Source organism: Drosophila teissieri, chromosome 3L (genome assembly GCF_016746235.2).
Source record: "Drosophila teissieri strain GT53w chromosome 3L, Prin_Dtei_1.1, whole genome shotgun sequence".
NCBI lineage: Eukaryota > Metazoa > Arthropoda > Insecta > Diptera > Drosophilidae > Drosophila > Drosophila teissieri.
In genome coordinates this window covers 13,757,034-13,775,711 of record NC_053031.1, presented here as the reverse complement: position 1 = coordinate 13,775,711, position 18,678 = coordinate 13,757,034, and the positions used below count along the sequence as shown (strand labels likewise).

The following is an 18,678-nucleotide window of genomic DNA, read 5'->3' as shown; positions in this document are numbered from 1 at the left end:
CTTTTATAGCCAATTTCTGGTTACCCACAGTGTGCAGCCAATTTCATGTCAAGCTGCAGCGGCAGCCGCAGCGAAAGCAGCGCAAAATGATAATCCCGGGGTCATAAAAAATTTTTACTTTATATTGACTTTTAGTGCGATAGTCAAGCCAGCGGAAAAAAGCGGAAAAAAGCGGAGACAAGGTGCACATGAAATGTTAATGGCTTGTCAAGATTGCCTTTCCAAGTGGCGGCCTGGTCTCTGGCTGCGGATGCTCAAGATGAAGAAGCTCAAATTTATCACTGGCTGCAAAATGGAATGCAAATGTTTTTCTCTGTCCCGCATAGAGAAAGGCACGTTTCAAAATCATGGCTAAGATACGGCTGATACTGACGCTCTTAATAGTTTAAAAGCCCATTTAATTAACACACTCAGTGTAAAAGGGTTGCTTTTAAATTTTAAAGTAAAAGATATTTCTTGCTAGTGAAAGCTGAATTGGCATTCTTGCAGTCCGCTCCTCGCTTCACTCGGAAAGTCAGACAAAAGTTTATCCCTTTCAATATTAATTAACACTTCAATACCGCAGCCACGAGGATAAAGTTTCCGCCTTCTTTCTACTTCCTACATCCGCTCCTTTCCGTCTGTCTTTGACTTTTGGTCCTGGCCAAACAAAAACTTTTGTGCCTAAAAATGTGACTATGAAAATGTCTGGCACTGCAGCCGCACACAAATTCACGCTGACACTAATTAACAATTAGGCGCATTTTGGCGGCTCTTAGCCATTTCGAATTCCACGAAACTGAAACAACCCCAAGTTTAGCTGTCAGCTGACTTAACTTTTGAACTACTTACAAGGCTAATAACTAATTTACTTCTAACTTTCGCTAGGGTCTAGAGCCCGCTTTCGTCAGGATTCTGTATAATTTCACCAGTTTGTCCCCAGCCTATAGTCGAGTTTTACGCTTATTACGAAAGAATTTTCACCCGACAAATAAACTCGAAAAGCTCAAAGTCGCCGGAAGGAGGCCCAAAGGATTCGCGACACAATGGCAACAAAGGCGAAAAGAGCAGAGAGCATGGAGCATAGAGCATAGAGCATTCTGGCAGCTGAGTTATCTGTAGTCATATTTAAACGTCAAGAAACGAGGGGGGGACTTTTGACAATTGCCACACAATTGTCGGGGCGAAGACACCAACTGTTTGCCGGCGACGAAGCCGCAGCTGAGGGACTCATAAAGGGAGCATTTAGCTTATTTGCTGTATAAATACTGACACCTCGGCAGCAGGGATGACTTTCAGCGTCTGGCATATCCTGCGTCTGAGTGCCATAAAACTGGCATGTCGCCGGCATCCTGCCGAGCGGCCTGCAGGCACACTTGGCCAGGACGAGACCAGGACAATTGCCGGCGCTATTGATGGGGCAGCATAACACATTTGCCACATCTGATCCCAGTGATTGGGGCTTCAGCATATGGCGCTCGAATTGATTGTGCGCGGAGTCATTTACATTTTAATCAAGGCTTTTGAAGAGAACGCGTTTCCCACTCCCCAGATACCCATGCCCATACCCATTAATCTGGGGGATAGTCGGGAAGATTTTTACATTAGCCCCGTTACATGTCAAATGAATGTCACTAATTACATATTAATTAGTTTCCTTTTACCAGTCAGTCACTCGGTGGCACTCACACTCCGCATCAAGGGCACATCATCAATCAAACCGAGTGGAGGGCTGTAATAAAATCTGGAAAAATGCAAATGAAAAACTATTCTAGGCTTAGGCACTAAGTGCAAAGCTGCTTGCCTTAATCAATGTAAACATATAGTATATTTCTAATTAAATTTTCATTACGAGCTGCTGGCAAAATCGAGCATATCAACGTGAAGAGCCAGTTGGGCAGCATTAAGTATACGACTTGGTGCTCATTTACCCATTTCCTGCCTAAGTAATTACAATTTCAATAATTTATTGCAAACTAAACGTGGTCAGACGAGAAGATACAAACACATAAATCCGAATAAAGGGAGTGAAGAGTGAAGTGAATGGGGGTTGATTTCGTTTTCAATCAGTTTTTGGCAAGCAAATATTATTCCAAGGAGGCACTCGCCTTTCACAAAGTTTCGTAATTATACCGAGATGCTTGAAAATCCCCACAAAATAATTAATAACTTAAATATATTTACATACCATTCTGAGCTATCTTGAGTAATCAGATTAGAACATTTTGAGATATGAATTGGTCGCATTACGGCAGCATCCTCATTTGCAGAGCTAAGTTGCTTCTAAGAATGTTGGCTAAGCTGTGAAAATTAATGGAGTATTTATTTGTTTGTTTAATGATTTATTAGCTGCACTGGGATAGCAAAGGGTTCACAAGACTGAGCTGAAAGTAATCCCCCCATCAAAGTCAGCCATTTGGCAGAGAAATTTCATCTCGATTCGCACACCTGACTCAACAGAGACCTATGCACTTCCCCTTTCCTCAGGCAGATGTCTTCAGGTATTCAAATGGCCCCACCTGTCCACTCATCTTAGCCTGGGAGTAGCGGTAGAACTAATCCTCAGACGCTCATTAGCAGCCATTAAACGTCAATTTACATGTCAATTGGCAACAGTGCCCAGCCAGCCGCCAGCCAGCCAGCCATTCAAAGGAAGCCAGTCGGTACAGTGAAAAAACGGCAGAAAGGACAGACGATTGGAAGGGAAGGGAGTTCAGGGACACATGAGCTTTGAGCTTTGACTTTCGCTTTGTCAGCGACTTTGTGTTTAGTTTTTTCCTTTATTTATCCTCTGGCGCCGCTGTCTCCACAATTTTTTGTATTATTCATAGACGCGACTGGCTTTTTCACCTTTGGCCAGGACTTAAAATACAATTACTTTACCCAGGAGGACGGGGCAAAAACCCGGAAAGATGCAGCTGGGTACTGGAAAGTGGTTGGTGGATTAAGGATGCAGGATCTGGGCTGGGAAGATAAGCAAAAACATAACGTGCAACAATTAGTGGCCTGTCCTTGTCGTCTTCTGCCGGCAGAGCACATGTACAAAAGTTGCCATGTGGTTAGCTAATTTAATTTGGCTTTCTTTTTGCCGCCGCCGCCGCTGCCACCGCTGCCGCACACCCCCCTTTCACTTTGGTTGCGGCATCAAAGACAACGACACGTTAATGACTTCTTTTCGCCGGAGCAGGCATAAAAATAAAATCTAAAAACTGCCACACATGGCCAGCAAAGGAATCAGGAGAAACGAGCGCACAGCACCAGGACCCGAACCAGGAGCCACTTAACTTGTCTATATGAGCCTAATGGCCTTTAATATTATTTTCACTGCGCTTTCCTTTAGCTCAGAGACCGAAAAAAATAAAAAAAAAATAGAAAAAAGAAAGTAAAAGCAAAGCAAAAGCATAGGAGGAGAACAGCCAAAAGGGAATCACTGAAAGCCCTGTGTGCATTTTATCCCTGCCGGTCTGTGTCGTTGTGCCCCAGGTAATTGTAGAAAATTGCTGCAACGCCAGGCTAAACATTGTGCAAATCCTTTTGTCCTACCCGCCCGCCACCCACCACTTCTACTTAGCCCCACCGCCTTCCATTTCTTGTTTTTTTTTCTGCCCTTTTTTGGCCGCAACTGTTAACAGCCAGTTGAACTATGCCATTTCATATGTACAACAGCAGGCGCCGCAAAGTATGCTGCACTATTTTTACCTTGTCCTGCCCTCCGTTTCAACGTGCTTTACATTTTTATTAAGCCAACCCTTCTACTGCTTCCAACATCCTTTCGCCCTTCTCACTGCTGATGTTGATGTTGTTGTTGTTTAGCATGCCAGGGGCGTTGTTTGGCTTATTGCACGTGCTTGGGCCGGCAAGGATGGTAGGAAGCGGGAAGGACGCAGCGCAGGACGAAACGGAACCCAAATGCCATTAGGCTTAACCCGGACACAAGACAATTGCCTGCAGGCCATGTGCATGGGTCCAACGTGTCGTATTAGTTATTTTCTACTTCGATTGCTTTTGCCACTTTAACGCGACAGCAGCTGGGGCGGTCCGGCTTGGCTCGGCTGTCTGTGGCAAGTGTTTTGCCAATTATGTGACGCTCAATTTTCGATATGATACCGAGTGCAAGTGCGAGTGCCAGTCCTCGGTGTCCTCGGTGTCCTTGGTGTCCTTGGCTGGGCTTTCGGATTATACGCTTTTAAAAAGGCGAAAAAAGACGTGAAAATACGAAATTGAGAGGGTGGACAGTCGTGCGACAGCTGCCTTATCCATGTGCGACCTTATCCATTTACCAGTAGATATTGATTAGATTTCAGAGAATCTCTCGCCGATCACCACCATCTCTATACGCTCACCACCACCATACTAGCCTTATGTACGTAGACTCTAAGTACTTTTAAGCCATACATTTCCTCATGCTCGCCCGTAATTTTACCAACTATTTTTTCAAGTAGTGGCTAGCGTGTTCAATTACCTTTCAATGTCTATCCTTAACTCAGTAGCTCTGTGCGTGGCCAGCTTGTCAGTGTGTAAGTGTGCGAGACGGTTTGCTTGTGTGTGCGTGTGTCTGTTAAATATATATATATACATATAAATATACATACTTATATATTACGTATATGAATAGATAATTTTAATTCTCGTAAGAGTTGTAAGCTAAACCAAAAAACAAAATGTACGACAATTTTAACTAAATATCACCCATTTTTATCTTCTTTTCTTTCCTTTTTATGTAACACTTGTTCGTGCTCTATATCAAATAAATATGATTGAAACGAAAAAAAAAAATAAATACATCAAAATTGGCAAAATTGGAAAACTGACAATTCTTCTCTTATGATTTTCAAAAACTGATTTCCCCTCTTTTGTGGTTCGATTTCTATGATTTTGATTTGATTCCGTTTTTCCGTTCTTTCCATATCCAAATTTCTTCCTTCTTGATGCAACAATTTTCAACAAAAAATTCGTTCCGCTTATAAATCGAAATTTGTACTCCCTTTTCCCACCCAACAAAAAACCAAAAAAAATACCTAACCACATTAATAAATGTTGTAATTGTATTTGCTCTATTGGTGCTCAAACTATCCACCCAAAACACCAACGATTTCTCCTTAAATAAATGTTGTTGCTTTTACTTTTCTTTGGGTATTTTGCGCCTGTTGAAATTTTGAACAAATTACCAAACAAAAAACAATTACGTAAATGTGCCTGCTGCGTTCGTTACTCGTTACAAAAAAAAAATGTTGCGTAATGTGTAACCCTGTTGCATTTACATCTCTTTTTCAACGACACACCTACACATTATGATCGAGGATATATATTTTTTCCGTATTCATTTTTCGGATTTCAATATGATTTGTTGCGAATTTTCTCTGGCTATGGCTTCTTGATTGAAAACTTATCATTTTCACACACCGAACACTAAAACACAAAACTACCACACACGATCAAACACTGCCGTCCACAAAACAAAATACAATAATACAAAAATACAAACACATTGCCACTTGTCCATTTTGCCGTCTCTTTTGGTGCAACAATCAAATTCGTAAATCAATCGTAATCAATCAAAATCAACTGAATCGATCGGATCAATCGGATCGAACCACATGACATACGACATATGAAACATGAACAAACCCGAAACCAAAACAGAGCATTTAGATCGCAAGCTGTTCGTTGGCATGCTCAGCAAACAACAGACCGAAGACGATGTTAGACAAATCTTCCATCCCTTCGGCACTATAGAGGAGTGCACCATACTTCGTGGGCCGGACGGTGCCAGCAAAGGTGAGTACCATCCACAATTTCTACCTATACCTAAACCTCTACCTATACGTATATATTACCTATCTGCAGCCATGTCCAATTCGAGTTTCCCCACCCAAGATTCTGTTCATATCAAGTATACGTAACGTGTTCGGCTCGCTATCTGTTGTATTTCCCAGTTACATGATTAGTCTTAAGATTCCGTTGATCGTTACGTTGCTCTTTTGGCATTAGCTTGGTTGTGTTTAGACGTGCTTGAAGTATTTTAGATAAAAGCACGGCCGTTTCGGTGTCGTATAGCGTGTGCCATCCGTAGAAGCGAGTTTTCTGATGGGAAATGATACAATTTTCATATATTACTAGAAATCACTACAGCTCCGAAATCACAAATAAAGCTGTCCAAAATTATGCTTCAATAAATACTTCGAGCCACTTTAGATGCTTACTATTAGGCATTTTTATTTATGATTAAGTAGCCGTAATGATTTCTGTAGCATTCAATATTTTAAATTTACAGGTAAATACTTTTTAAGTTTTCCAGTTAGGTGCTCAATCCTAAGATATATTTGATTGATATTGCTTCATAGCTTTAAACATCGTTAAAAATGGTATGCAGTCTACATTCTTACTGCCAAATTTCCCCAAAAAGAAGGTAGACTGCTAAAATTGGCAGCCAGTGGCTGACATTACTGATAATGTCCTCTTGAAAATGTGGGCAGCTGTGCAGCGAGCCAAATAATCATCACAAACATAACCATAACAATTACACAACTTTTTGGGGCGATTGGGGGCCTTGAGGTGGCATAAAATAAAAATCGGGTAAACAGTTCAATTAAAGTTGTTTGCTCCTGGCAGTGCTGCGCGTTTCACACGCCGGCCATTTGCATTTGTATGCGGCATTTGCAAGTAAAAATACGCGCACACACACCACACACACACACATGCAGATGGCAAACAAATGGTGGAATAAAAAAATGAGGGAGATAGAGGCAGTGGAAAGTTTCGTTTGTTTTAATATGCAAGTAACTTTTTTAACAATAACATTCCATTTTATTATGTCAAAAGTTTTGGTTTTACAAATGCACACAAATACACACACAGAGGCAGACAAATACATTGGCAAACACTCGGTTCGTGAGTGTAATTGTGTCTTTGTTATATATTTTTATTTTGCTTACATTTGCAACATTTTTGACTGCCGCCTTTTGTGGTCCTCGTGTGCGTGTGCGTGTGTATTTCCATGTTAATGTTTGTTATTGTTGTTCTTTTGTTGGCGTTTATTGTTGCCATTGTGATATGCATGAAAAGGCAGAGGCGGCTGCGATAGCGGTCGGATGGGGGCGTGGCACATTGGCCATGTGACACTTTGCATAGAAAACCCATGTCGAGGGGTATTTATTTTTGCTTCTGTTTATTTTAGTGTACTCGCCTGTTTTTGCATTTTTCTCTAGCTTATTTATTTTTGTGGTCGGGGGTTCTGAGATTTCGAACTCGGCCCCCTCCTCCTCCACCATGACAGCCATCAATTTCCAATCAAATTGATGCCTGAAATTTGCACAAATTTGGAATAGGTAAAATATTTCACGCATACATTTATTTGCCCTGCCGCATACAGAAATGGCATTTGGAGCGAAGACAAAGCAGCGACATAATTTGATACAAATTTTCATTTTTCTTCGATCTATGTGCGCGAGTTCTATTTTTTTGTGGTTATTTTTCACTTGCTGGTGAAGCGGAAAACTTGTTGTTGATGTCGTCGCCCTTCAACTTCGACAGTGGCTGCGTGCAAAGCCGCGAAAACTGTCAGTCGATGTGGTTAAATTGGGGGGCTGTTTGGGGTTGGGGGTTGGAAAATTGCGGCTTCTGCGGCTGCGGCGATGCCAACATATCATTCTTCATTAAAATGCGCTTCAAAGTCAGCTCAACTGGAGCAGAGTCAGCCGCTCCTTTTTTTCGGAGTCGCATTTGGTGTTAGGAAAGTGACAGGCGCTAGCCTGTGTAAGTGCCAAAATCCATCAACGTCAATGTACTCCTGCTCCATCCACTTCCTTCACTTTTCCGCTGCGAATTATATTCAAAGAAAATCGACTGAGGGATGGGGAAATATGTGGTGCTTGGGTGTTGGTGGTGGTTACCCCTCAGCGGGGTAATGAGGAATGAACATTGACTGACTGGGCGAACTGCAAATGTATGCAAATGATGATGCATGTGGCAGCGAAATGCGGTGACGCCGAATCCGAGGGCGAACAATAATAAACCCACCTCCTCGTCATAGTCCTTCGGCTCCTGCGATGTCTGTGCGGCTGACAGGCTACAGGCTACAGGCTACAGGCTACGGGCTACAGGAATAAGCGCAACCATCATGTTAAATTATGCAAATTCGATTTCAGTGAGTGAATGAAATGAAACGAGGTAAAGGAAAGGTTTTTCTGGCCGGGGACTTGGGCTGACTTTGAAACTTTTGCCCAGCACAAAACACAAAGCATTTGCTGCAGCACTCAGCGAAAAGTTTTGCCAAGGAAAAACATTTTACATGCCTAGGAATAACAATCAGCTACTTGGCTCATTAAATCGAAATATATAAATTTCTGTTAAAAGCGAAGCCATGTAGATGTGTCTTAACAAAGGACTTATATTCTTTTTTCATAGTTATATCAAGCAATGATTTTAGTATTGCATTTTTTCAGTAGTACTTACTTTCATGTGCTACATATGCAAATCCATTCCATAATGAAAGTATATCAATATGACAGCCTAAATATTTAGTCGAATACCATTCGGTGGCAAACCAGGATCTCATCGTTTAGGATCAATAAAGTTTTTTAACCTAGCACTTAGTCCATTTCTTCGAGTGTAACCATGTGGCGTAGGCGAAGAATTTTACAGCTCGACAATAGCAGGAACAGAGGCAGAAGCCAGGAGCCAGGAGCAAGGAACTGCAGCCAGGAGGCAGGACAGGCTGGCGGCTCATTTGATTAGAATATTCATGCACGCACTTCATTGTCATCAGGGCTGGCAGGCAGCAAAGTTGTCATCTCGTCCTAGGTCTTGTCATCTGTGCAATCAACACAATTGTGTGTCTCCGCCGTCCCGCTCCGCTGCACCGGGTGTCCCTCTCTCCCCCTGTCCCCCTGTCTCACTGTCCCGCTGCTCCATTGTCCTTTGTACCGCTCCCCGACCGCCGGTAATCAGAGCTCCCATGTGCGTGTGTGCAGATGAGCAGCAACGGGTGTCGTCTAGTGGCGGAGTCAAGGATTTTGCATAAGTAGCCGCATGAGTGTGGAGAACTCCGGCTCCTGTTGCTGACAGACGGTTGGCGTAAGTTGACTTTGAATGGGCCCAGTTAACAGGGCCGGCCACCACTCACTCCCCTTGGCTTAAAGCGCTTTCGGCCTAATCACTGCGACTGGAAGCTGTCATTAAGTAATTGGGAATGGAGGCACAAATGATTGCATGGCAGTCTTAGCAGTCAATTAATTTAAAGAATAAATACGCAGTCTACTTACCCACATTTTGAATGGCTCATCTAAATCAGAGACATTGAGTCAATCGACCCACTCAATTGATGGCATTGTCAAGTTGTGCTGCCAAAAACATAAATTGAATTAAAACGTCGTTTAGACTCGAAATTAATTCGAAATGTCTCGCTTTGTCAAATTAACTTTTAATTGCCGCAGAAGCCAACAAAGAGACCTCTGAGTCGTCTTGCAGCTGACACACAAAAACAAATTCCAATTAATGCGTATCACACAAGCACATAGCCCACACACACACACACACACGTGCGCATAAATTTCTATGCGGCTGACACACACAGACACGCGCACTTTCGAGGACACAACAATAGCGCGCCGTAAGTAGACTTCAGATTTTGGCCTGCATTGTCGTCTATCATATCAAAAGCGGCGCAAACCCCATAAATGCCAATAATTAATGTGACATTTTCGGCGTAATTGAGGCAAGAATGCAGCAAGCAGCACGCAGCACGCAGCATGCAACATACAGCATAGAGCGCACAGCAGTAGAAGCACCGATGGCCTGTCACAACCACAGAACCGAGCAATTGTATCTAGGCATGCGGAGAGTATCTGAATCGCAGTGTGCCTGCGTGTATTTCAAAGCATTCCCCAAAACTGCATGGCATGCCAAGTGGCAAACTGCTTTCATTTCCCCACCATCCACGCCTGGCTGGCTAATTGAATTTCTGCACATAGCTCTAGCAAATTCTACGATTGGGGAGGAACCCACCCTCCTGCCCCCCCAAAAAAACCAGAAAAAGAAATCGAGTGTGCAACAAAATTGTGTCGCAGCAAACTCAGGTGCATGGCATGCATCCTCGTCCTCCTTGTCAGCTGCTTAAGTCGAGTCTTAGTTTAAAGAGCAAATTTATTGCCTGCAAAAAAAGTTAAGTAGCCTTCACATAATTGCTCAGAGAAAAGTTTTAATACCCCATTCCCCTCCCCCTCCGGCTCACGGGGCTTTGCCTCAAACTTTGCAATGACAGTTTAAGTTGTTTTTCAGGCTGTTGCTGCTGCTGCTGCTTTTGCTGCTTTGGCTGCTTTGGCTGCTTTGGCTGCTCCACTTGTTGTTTGGCCAACAAATTTTTACAGCCAGATATTGTGCGATGGCGAGGGAATTGAGGGGGCGGAGAAAGGGTGGTGAGGGGAGGAAGAGAGGGAAGCTTCCGCCGGTTGTCAACTCTCACTTGCTCACACATCCACTTTCACAGCCACATATATCAACGTGGCAGCTCCGGCATCATCATTTCATTTCAATTTCAATTTATATGAGCAAAGTTTTATGAAGTGCATGTCATGCTGCCTGTCTCTTTGCTCCGCTCCTGTTTCAACCCACACCGCCCACATCAACATATACACCACCACCCATCCACTCACACACTGGCACACTGCATTTATTAAATTTCATTTCATTTCAGCTCTATACTCATGTTTATTTTACAGCACACTAAAAAGTTCTAACAAGTGCTGATTGAGTGCGCTGCAAAAACTGTCAAACAAACCGGAACAAAAGCCCGAACCAAACCAAACCAAACCAAACCAAAACGAACCGCGCGCTGCGTTGTAAAACTCAAATTGAATTTAACGCTTATGACATGCGAGAGCTTTGCTTTATTTGATTCTTTATAATAATGGTTAAAACTGTGATGAGATTTTGGTTTTTGCCCGCTCAAACGAAGTTGATTGGATCGCCAGTGAACTGTTCTTTAAATGATAGTGCGGTTTCACTTTGCCACTGGCTCGTATGGCATGATAGTATGATTAGATGACTGGCAAAAATAACTTAGTGGATTCAACAACTAATCGTAGATCCAATTTATCTGAAGCTGCCATAATTAGAGCTCCACATATGCCGCCCACGCGGCCCCACAGGACCCATAAAACATTGCACTTAATGCGCCTTTATTAAAACAAAACTCTCCCCACTCGGCGTAGTCTATAACTATTTATTGCGTGCCAAGAGGCAGCGTTTATACAAGCATAAGAAAAAATCGGAGTAATAATAATAATGTAAGTTGTGGCATAAGCTCATAAGTGCCATTTAAGCCGCAGTCATCCTTGTTGCTGTTGCCGCCGGCAAGCCAAAAGTCCTGGACTCCCAGGACTACAAAATGGCACACTGGCTACGGAATTAAAATACATATCAAAAACGAAACGGGGGGGTGGCTGGTGGACGATACAAACGCGAACTTTTGCGTCCTTAGACCAAAAACCGAAACCAGAAAACCCAACAAAACTTTGCCGTCGTCGTTGCTGTACAGTCGCCATGGCCACAAGTCTTTTGTGATTCCCGATCCTTGTTCCTCAGCCTGAGCCTGAGCCTCTCCGGATCCGAAAACGTGGGTATGTGTGTGTGTGATGCAGCTTAAATTTAATTGCAGTATGGCCAAAGTTTCATATGCAAGTGGGGCGAGTGGTTCGGGTAGCACTCCCCAGCCAAGTCCAATAAATTTTTATCACATACAACTAGAAAAGGCGTTCCGCTCCTTGGCCCTGCTTAATGCTAATTAACATGCAACACGCCCGAAACTATGCAACCAACTCACACACATGCGAAGGTCAGGGCAATTAAACGTGGCCAAGGAGCCGGCTGGCTGAAGCCGAGCAGGAAGTGGCTGAAATTTGATGCCGTCAAGCCGGGCCAACGAGTCATAAAAGTACCACAAAGTGCCAGCAACTTATGCCAGACGCCGGCCAGCTTAGTAGGAATAAGGGAACAAAGAATGGTATACCCTAACCATATAACTATTCTTCCAAAAAATGTTTTCATGACAAAATATGCAATATATTGGATATATCCTTCTTAATCGATAGACTTCTTCATATTGATTTGAATTTACATAAGCATTCAAACAAGCTGCTAAAATGTACAGATTCATTGGTATGACTCTAGTATGACTTTGTAGATTTATGAAAGGAAGATCACCATTTAGGGGATATTCTTCCACACTGAAAATGGTTTGAAATTAAAATTTGATTATAAAAGATATTTCCTGAATAATTTAGACTTTATTGCTTTAAAATACAGTCGAAACAATATCTATATATCTGCTTGTCTGTCACATTTTGGTTGATTGATTAAGTTCTCTCGCATTCTAAAATTGCCATTATTTTGGCTTTGCAAAAATCAATTACGCCATTGATAAGGTAATGAAAGTGATATGGCTCTAAAAGTATCATTTCTGAATATGCTATTCAATATTCCGCCCTGTGCCACACCCAGTTCCATTCAGCAGCTATATTGCCTGCCTCCCGCAATTTCGTTTCATTATGTGGCCATGTTGGTGGCAAGTGTGCTTTATTAACACATTTTGTGGCCCACCCGCACACACACACACATACACCAACATATACGTCAGAACATAACTTTTTTAATACCCATCGCCATTGCCATTGGCGTCGCCATTGCCAGCTGGCTGGCAGGACTAGCAGGACTAGCAGGACGAACAGGACTGGGCCGGGCTGGCTTTAGTTGTAATAGTTTAATAAAGTAGTAAAAGCTGCGGAAATTAGATTTGACCGCAACACACGGGCACAGGAGACCGTTGGAGCCCAGACAAAACTTTGCCGCAGCCCAGGAGAGCAAAAAATGTTGTTGTACAAGCCGCACGGAGGGAGGAAGCCCGTGGTTGGCGCTTCTTTGGGGGCTCCTGGATTCTTGTCAATAAAAATGTCAAAAAAGTTTCGGCTAAGCATTAAGCACAAAGTTTTGGGGCCGAGTGGCGCAGCAACGTGGGGAAGCTGGTGAAAAGGGTTGCTCCTGGCATACTTACATATATATATAAGGAGGTGGCTGATGAGGATGTACACAGGGCTGGAGATTGGGATAAGGATGTGGAAGTGGATGTGGATGTGGATGTCCTTATTAAAGGCAAGACTGGGACTCGTCCCAGCGGCAAAGGCAGCTGGACCCTCGGCAGCAAATTTAATTAACTCAGTTGAGCGCGCTTTGGCCCTATCAATAAAAGATTAGTCCTATCACCCATGAAATATGCCACTTTAGATATTTGTTTTAGTTGCGGAGGATTATTGAAAAATTAATGCAATAAAGGCCACGTAAGCGAGCGCTCACTTTTGTTTCCTTTCGCCTTCGCTGGCTTATCGATGGTGATCCGCATTGGGTTTCTATTTCGCAGCTGCCTTCGGCTTTAACATTTTTAATAAGCACACCACATCGCAGACACCACTCAGCTCGGCCCTGGAACTTATTAAATTTCCAGCCTAATGGCGGCTCCTGCACCTCGTGCTCCTTCTGCTCCTTGTGCTCCTTCTGCTCCTTCAGCTCCTTTTGCTCCTTCTGCTGTAGTGATGTTGCTGCCACCTGTCAGTTGCACATATTTTGTTATTATCAGGCGGTTGTAGGGAGAAGGAGAAGAAGGCGCCCAACCGTATGCCACATACATATTCTGCAGCTCATTTTCTAGCTCATTGCCGGGGCCAAGACATGAGCTAAATTAATTTATTCCGCTTTTGTTGTTAGACAATATCCTTTTCAGCCTCAGGAGCCATCCTTGCGCTCCGTAACTGGAAACTTGGCAAGGCAGCTCGAGTCGAGCCGCGAAGGCATTTAATGAAAATGGAAACGTTTTAGGCCGCCTGGATACCAGATAACAGATACCAGATACCAGATACCAGATACCCTGGCCGCCTCGCATTTTGCTATCCTTTTTCAAAGATGCTCCCAGGGCACACAAAATAATAAAATAATATAAAACCGACACTGGGACCTCAGCCCGTTTGGCTTGTGGGTTGCTAGGATGCGTCAAGTGTCGACAGGATGCTTTGGGGGCTATGGGCTTAAGTCCTGAATTCTGGGAATAGGTTAGGTAGTCATAACAACTCAGCAAGTGAGTCGAGAGAGATTTCCAAATTTGCCTCTTTGGAGCTTCTTAAGTTGAATTTATCCTTCACTCTCCCATTTCCTAGGATTTATCTTATATTCTGCTTTAGGTAAGTGCGCTTAAATTCACTTAAAGAATATTTCCAAGAAGTTTAAATTGGTCAGTTGCCGCACAATATGCATTTATTCACCGCAGAAGCTGCTCTACCAAAATGCGAAATCCTCTGTATCGATGTTGACCACAAAAAGCGACGAGTATCAAATGGACAGGCAACAATGAATAATAATGAGGACACACTGCAGTGATATGCGAACACGTGTAGGTTTTTGCATAATATAATGACCACTTTCCACCATTTCCCATACATATATCGGTATTTTGGTTAACCACTTTGGTAAATAACTGCTGACTTTCTTTACAATTCATGTAAATTACATTACATAAGACAAGTTTCCTTCATGTGTGTATATTTTTTCAAGTGAAAGCTCAAGGCGTTTTCAACCCGCCCCTCTGATTTCTCTGATTTCCCCCATAGCTGTTGCCACTGTTTGGTCGGCACTCAATCAAAAATCACATTTCCGTGTCGGCTGTTTGGCGCAAAAAGCAAATAACACATACACCCACAGATGAAGCAAATGTAATTAAAATTCGATATACTTGTTTTCACAAAACGGCCTGCAGAGAGATCGTATGGAAAGTGGAAAGTGGCATTGGGGGAAAGTGGTGAAAGGAGTTAGGCCTCGCTTCGACCATATTTCCTATGGCCCGAGGGGGTTTTGCGAGTGGGTGGCAAATGGGGGAAGCTGCTGAGTTGCATACATACATCATCATCATCATCATCATCATCATCATCGGCAGCATCATCATCATCGGCAGCAGCATCATCATCGGCAGCATCGTTGCTGGCAACAGCATTTGGCAAAAATGTTAGCTTCAATTTAAATTTTTGGTCAGATTTGCACGTACTCAGCTTCGCTCCGTGTGTTTTTGTAATTACATATACACACGCACACAACCACACAATTCATGCAAATTGATGTTGCTTTTAGCAACGCACACACTCGAAGAAAATGCGCCTTAAAATAAATGTAAAATCAAATTGCTGTACCTCTTGTAACTGAATAGGTATTTCTTCAATCTAAAGGGTTTCCCTTGCCTTAAGCTTACTTAACTTTAAAGCTTTTTAATATTTGTCCTATAAAATGAATTCTTTTTAAAGAACTAAGTGCTTTGAGAAAACTCTGGAACTGGCTCTGAAAATTATCTGCTGAGTGCACAAATACGGTTGGAAAAAAGTCGAGCTGGGCTACTTTACTGGACTGCCCCCCAGAACAATGAAGATTTATAATGCCCCTTTGGCCTCCAGCTCACCTAGCGTTGTCATGGCGATGGCTTTGGTGGCCCAAAGTACTGTATGCCATAATAGCCATATATTAGGGTTCAGTGGCGATTTGGCAGCCGTGGCCGACGGCAAGTGGGGCGAGAGATGGAAAAACAAGGCAGTTTATAGCTGGTAATTGGAATCAGGCAAAAACCAAGCTCACGTAAATCAGTCGGATGGATGTGGAGCCACTGCACAGAATATTATTCAAAGCGTGGTTTTAAGCCGATGGCATTGTATAAGTTATGCCAATCACATAACAAAATATATGTTTTCGCCCGACTCAAATTAAATAAGAGCCGCAGAGCAGCAAGGCCACTCCCACAGCTCCCACAGCCTTCCCACTTCCACTTCCCCTTACCACTACCATTGCAAATCGCACACTCGAGCGCAGAGCGTAACAAAATTCAATATCGCTTTTAATTGCATGTTGCCGGGGCAACAGCAACAGCAGCAGCAACATCAGCAGCAGCAACAGCAACAAGCGACAGACATTGTAAGCCCCTTGCAAACTGAACCGTCAATCGGGGCGAAAGGACGAAGGGACGAAGGGAAGGATTCAGGCCACTTATATAAGCCAGAATGCCTGGGACGAACCTGTAATTTAGCAAAATGTTATGTAAACTTTAAATCGAGTTATGCATTTTAATTGGTTGTTGTACAATTTTGCAAGCGGCACGTTTTGTTTGCCACATCAGAGAGCACGAATCTGAGCTTCCATTATGCATACACAGATACGGAATATGAATTTATATAGACAAGCCATGGGATGCTCCTCCTCCCATCCATAACAACAATTGAAAATGCAATGCTTCACAGATTTTTGCGTAATGCAATTGAAAATCTTGTTCAATTTGAGCAATTTACAATATTATTTTAGGGAATTTATGCTCCTCTTCTTTCGTAAGTTTTTCCATACCTCACCTTTGGGGTAAAAAGCTGGAACTGAAGTGGCCGTTTGTTTCATGTTTATGGCCTCAAGGATGCAATCAGAGAATTGGCCAGAAAATGCCATTTCTTCAAGGAATCCCGAAACGAAGCTAAGGCACTTCTGGTTACAACATTTCCGGTTAATTAAATAAATTTCGAACCGCACACAAAGCCGCGAGTTGCGAGTTGCGAGTTACGAGTTACGAGTTGCAAGTGCATCTTGCCCCGGCGGCAGCTTAATGTTAATCTACCCTGTGGCTTAATTGCTGCCACTGCCACTGCCGCAGCAAATTGCACCCAAAAGGTAAGGTCGAGGTCTGTCTTAGTCGCCGTCTCCGCCTCCGTCGCCGTCTCCATCTCCGTATCCGTCTCGGTCACCGTCTCAGTTTCGAGCGCAGACTCCTCGCATCCTTCGGCCAGGACGCTAACTCATTTTAATGATGCCGGGATACCTGGCTTCCACGGGGTCCCAAGTGCAGTTGGTGTCTTGCGTCTTCCGCCAGTTTGGTCGCAACTTCGGGGCAATTATGGCCAACTTGCCTGTGCTTACATGTGGCCAAATTGTTGTGGCTCTGTCTACGTCTCGGTCGCATTAAAAATGAATAATGGGCGCGACTTGGGCGCACAATTTATGCACTCACTGTGTCCAGATGGTAACCTGGCCTGGTCTGTGCCGGTCTGTGCTGGTCTGGGCCCTTTTCAATCATGTCCAAATCCATGCAATCAAATTCCAGGGCGCAATACAATTAGCTTCTCTTCCTTGCCGCCCCGCTGAGAAAACAAAAATAAATTTCTAGCATGCTTTTGGACGGCGCAGTTTATTAGGCTTAACCTACCTGTCCAGGCTAAACTGGACCTGGGTTTCTCTACCCTGGAGTCCTGGCGACCTGGCGTCCTGGCTCCCCCTCCTGCCTACGCTTTGATGTCCTGGCTAAGCCCGGTAAAATTGATTTTCCCTACCTGACCATCCGTGGCTGTCTTTATTTTTATATTCCCGCTCCCCGCCCCCCGTTCGAGCCAAGCACAGTCAGCAATAAAGTTCAAATGAAGCGAGTCGCTATTAAGTTATGCGGCTTTATACTCAGCCACCCCCATTTTTCGGATTTGTTTCGTGTTCTCCGGCTAAATAAGTGGGCGCATAAATCGCCAAAGGATACGGCATGAAATGTGGCGGAATAAATGCTGAAAACAATAAAGGTGCAGGACATCAGCTCACTTGATGGGCATAATAGTTTGCTGCGGCAGAGTAAAGAGTGGTCCTGCCAGAGATTAAAGTTCCCATTTTATGGTTTTTTTTCCTTCTCATCTCTGCGAAAACCTCGGCGCCCCAAACTGTGCTGCGGTTTTAGTTGCATTTGACTTTGCGGTTTGACGTTGTTGCGTTGTTGCGTTGGCTTGTTGTTTTGTGTGTTTTTATGTATTTTTTGCCCCCCGCTCCGTTGCCTTTTGCAGCACACGCAACAGCTTTTTGTTCACACTTTCGCCTGGCAAAACAATTTCCCTCCCAAATCTGGCCAGAAAACTGGGGCGTTGAGTGGTGTGGTGTGGCGGGGGGGAGTGGCTTTTGGCGTCGCCTGCCCCGCATGCATTGCGGTTTCTGTTGCATAATTATTATGTTGCGGTTACTGTGCCCCCGCCCCTATCCCCTGTTCCCTATCCCCTATCCCCTGACCTGATCCTTGCAGCTCCCGTCCCGACTCCGATTTCTGCCAGCAGTTTCGTGTTGCTGTTGCTTTTGCTGTTAGCGTTGCAGAAGCATTTACCTTGTTTGTGGTTCGCTGAGCGCTGGCAACAGTTTTTCAGGACCTGAAATTACTTTGGTTTTCCCATGCATGCGGGGGAGAGGGGAGGGGCTTTAAATCTTTGACGGTGCAGTTTATTTAGGCGGTTAATGGCACGTTTTTCTCTGATTTCCCCTTTAACCACCACCCAGCCATCCAACCAACTCACAGCCCCATTTATAACGAGTTTAAAGTGGAATTTGCGGGCAATAGGCAATGATTTGATGCTAAAAGTAATTGAATTGGAAACAGAGACAATGGCTTTTAGCCATATCCCCCCAAACTAAGCCCAGTTCTGGGCCACATTCCACTGATGTTAGAGTGCTCCCTTTTGACATGGGTCTGTTTGGTATGCTAAGAATATTCGACTCCTTGGACCCTTTGCAAAGGGACGGGGAAAATAGTAAATAACAGCAAATAGCAGAAGGGCAAGCTGACAAGACAGGAAGTTGCAGCAACAAGAACAGCAAAATTTTTCGGCATCGCCCAGC

At 43.8% G+C, this 18,678-nt stretch overlaps 1 protein-coding gene across 4 annotated transcripts in view; it reads left to right on the top strand.

Annotated features, from left to right (window-relative positions):
* The window catches only part of LOC122617452 (CUGBP Elav-like family member 4), a 137,187-nt gene that overhangs the window by 60,331 nt on the left and 58,178 nt on the right, over nucleotides 1–18,678 (top strand). For all 4 annotated transcript variants that reach the window (XM_043793312.1, XM_043793310.1, XM_043793311.1 and 1 more), the window contains one exon: nucleotides 5,623–5,757. In XM_043793312.1, the coding sequence (XP_043649247.1) occupies nucleotides 5,623–5,757 (135 nt within the window). The remainder of the gene's footprint in view (nucleotides 1–5,622; nucleotides 5,758–18,678) is intronic.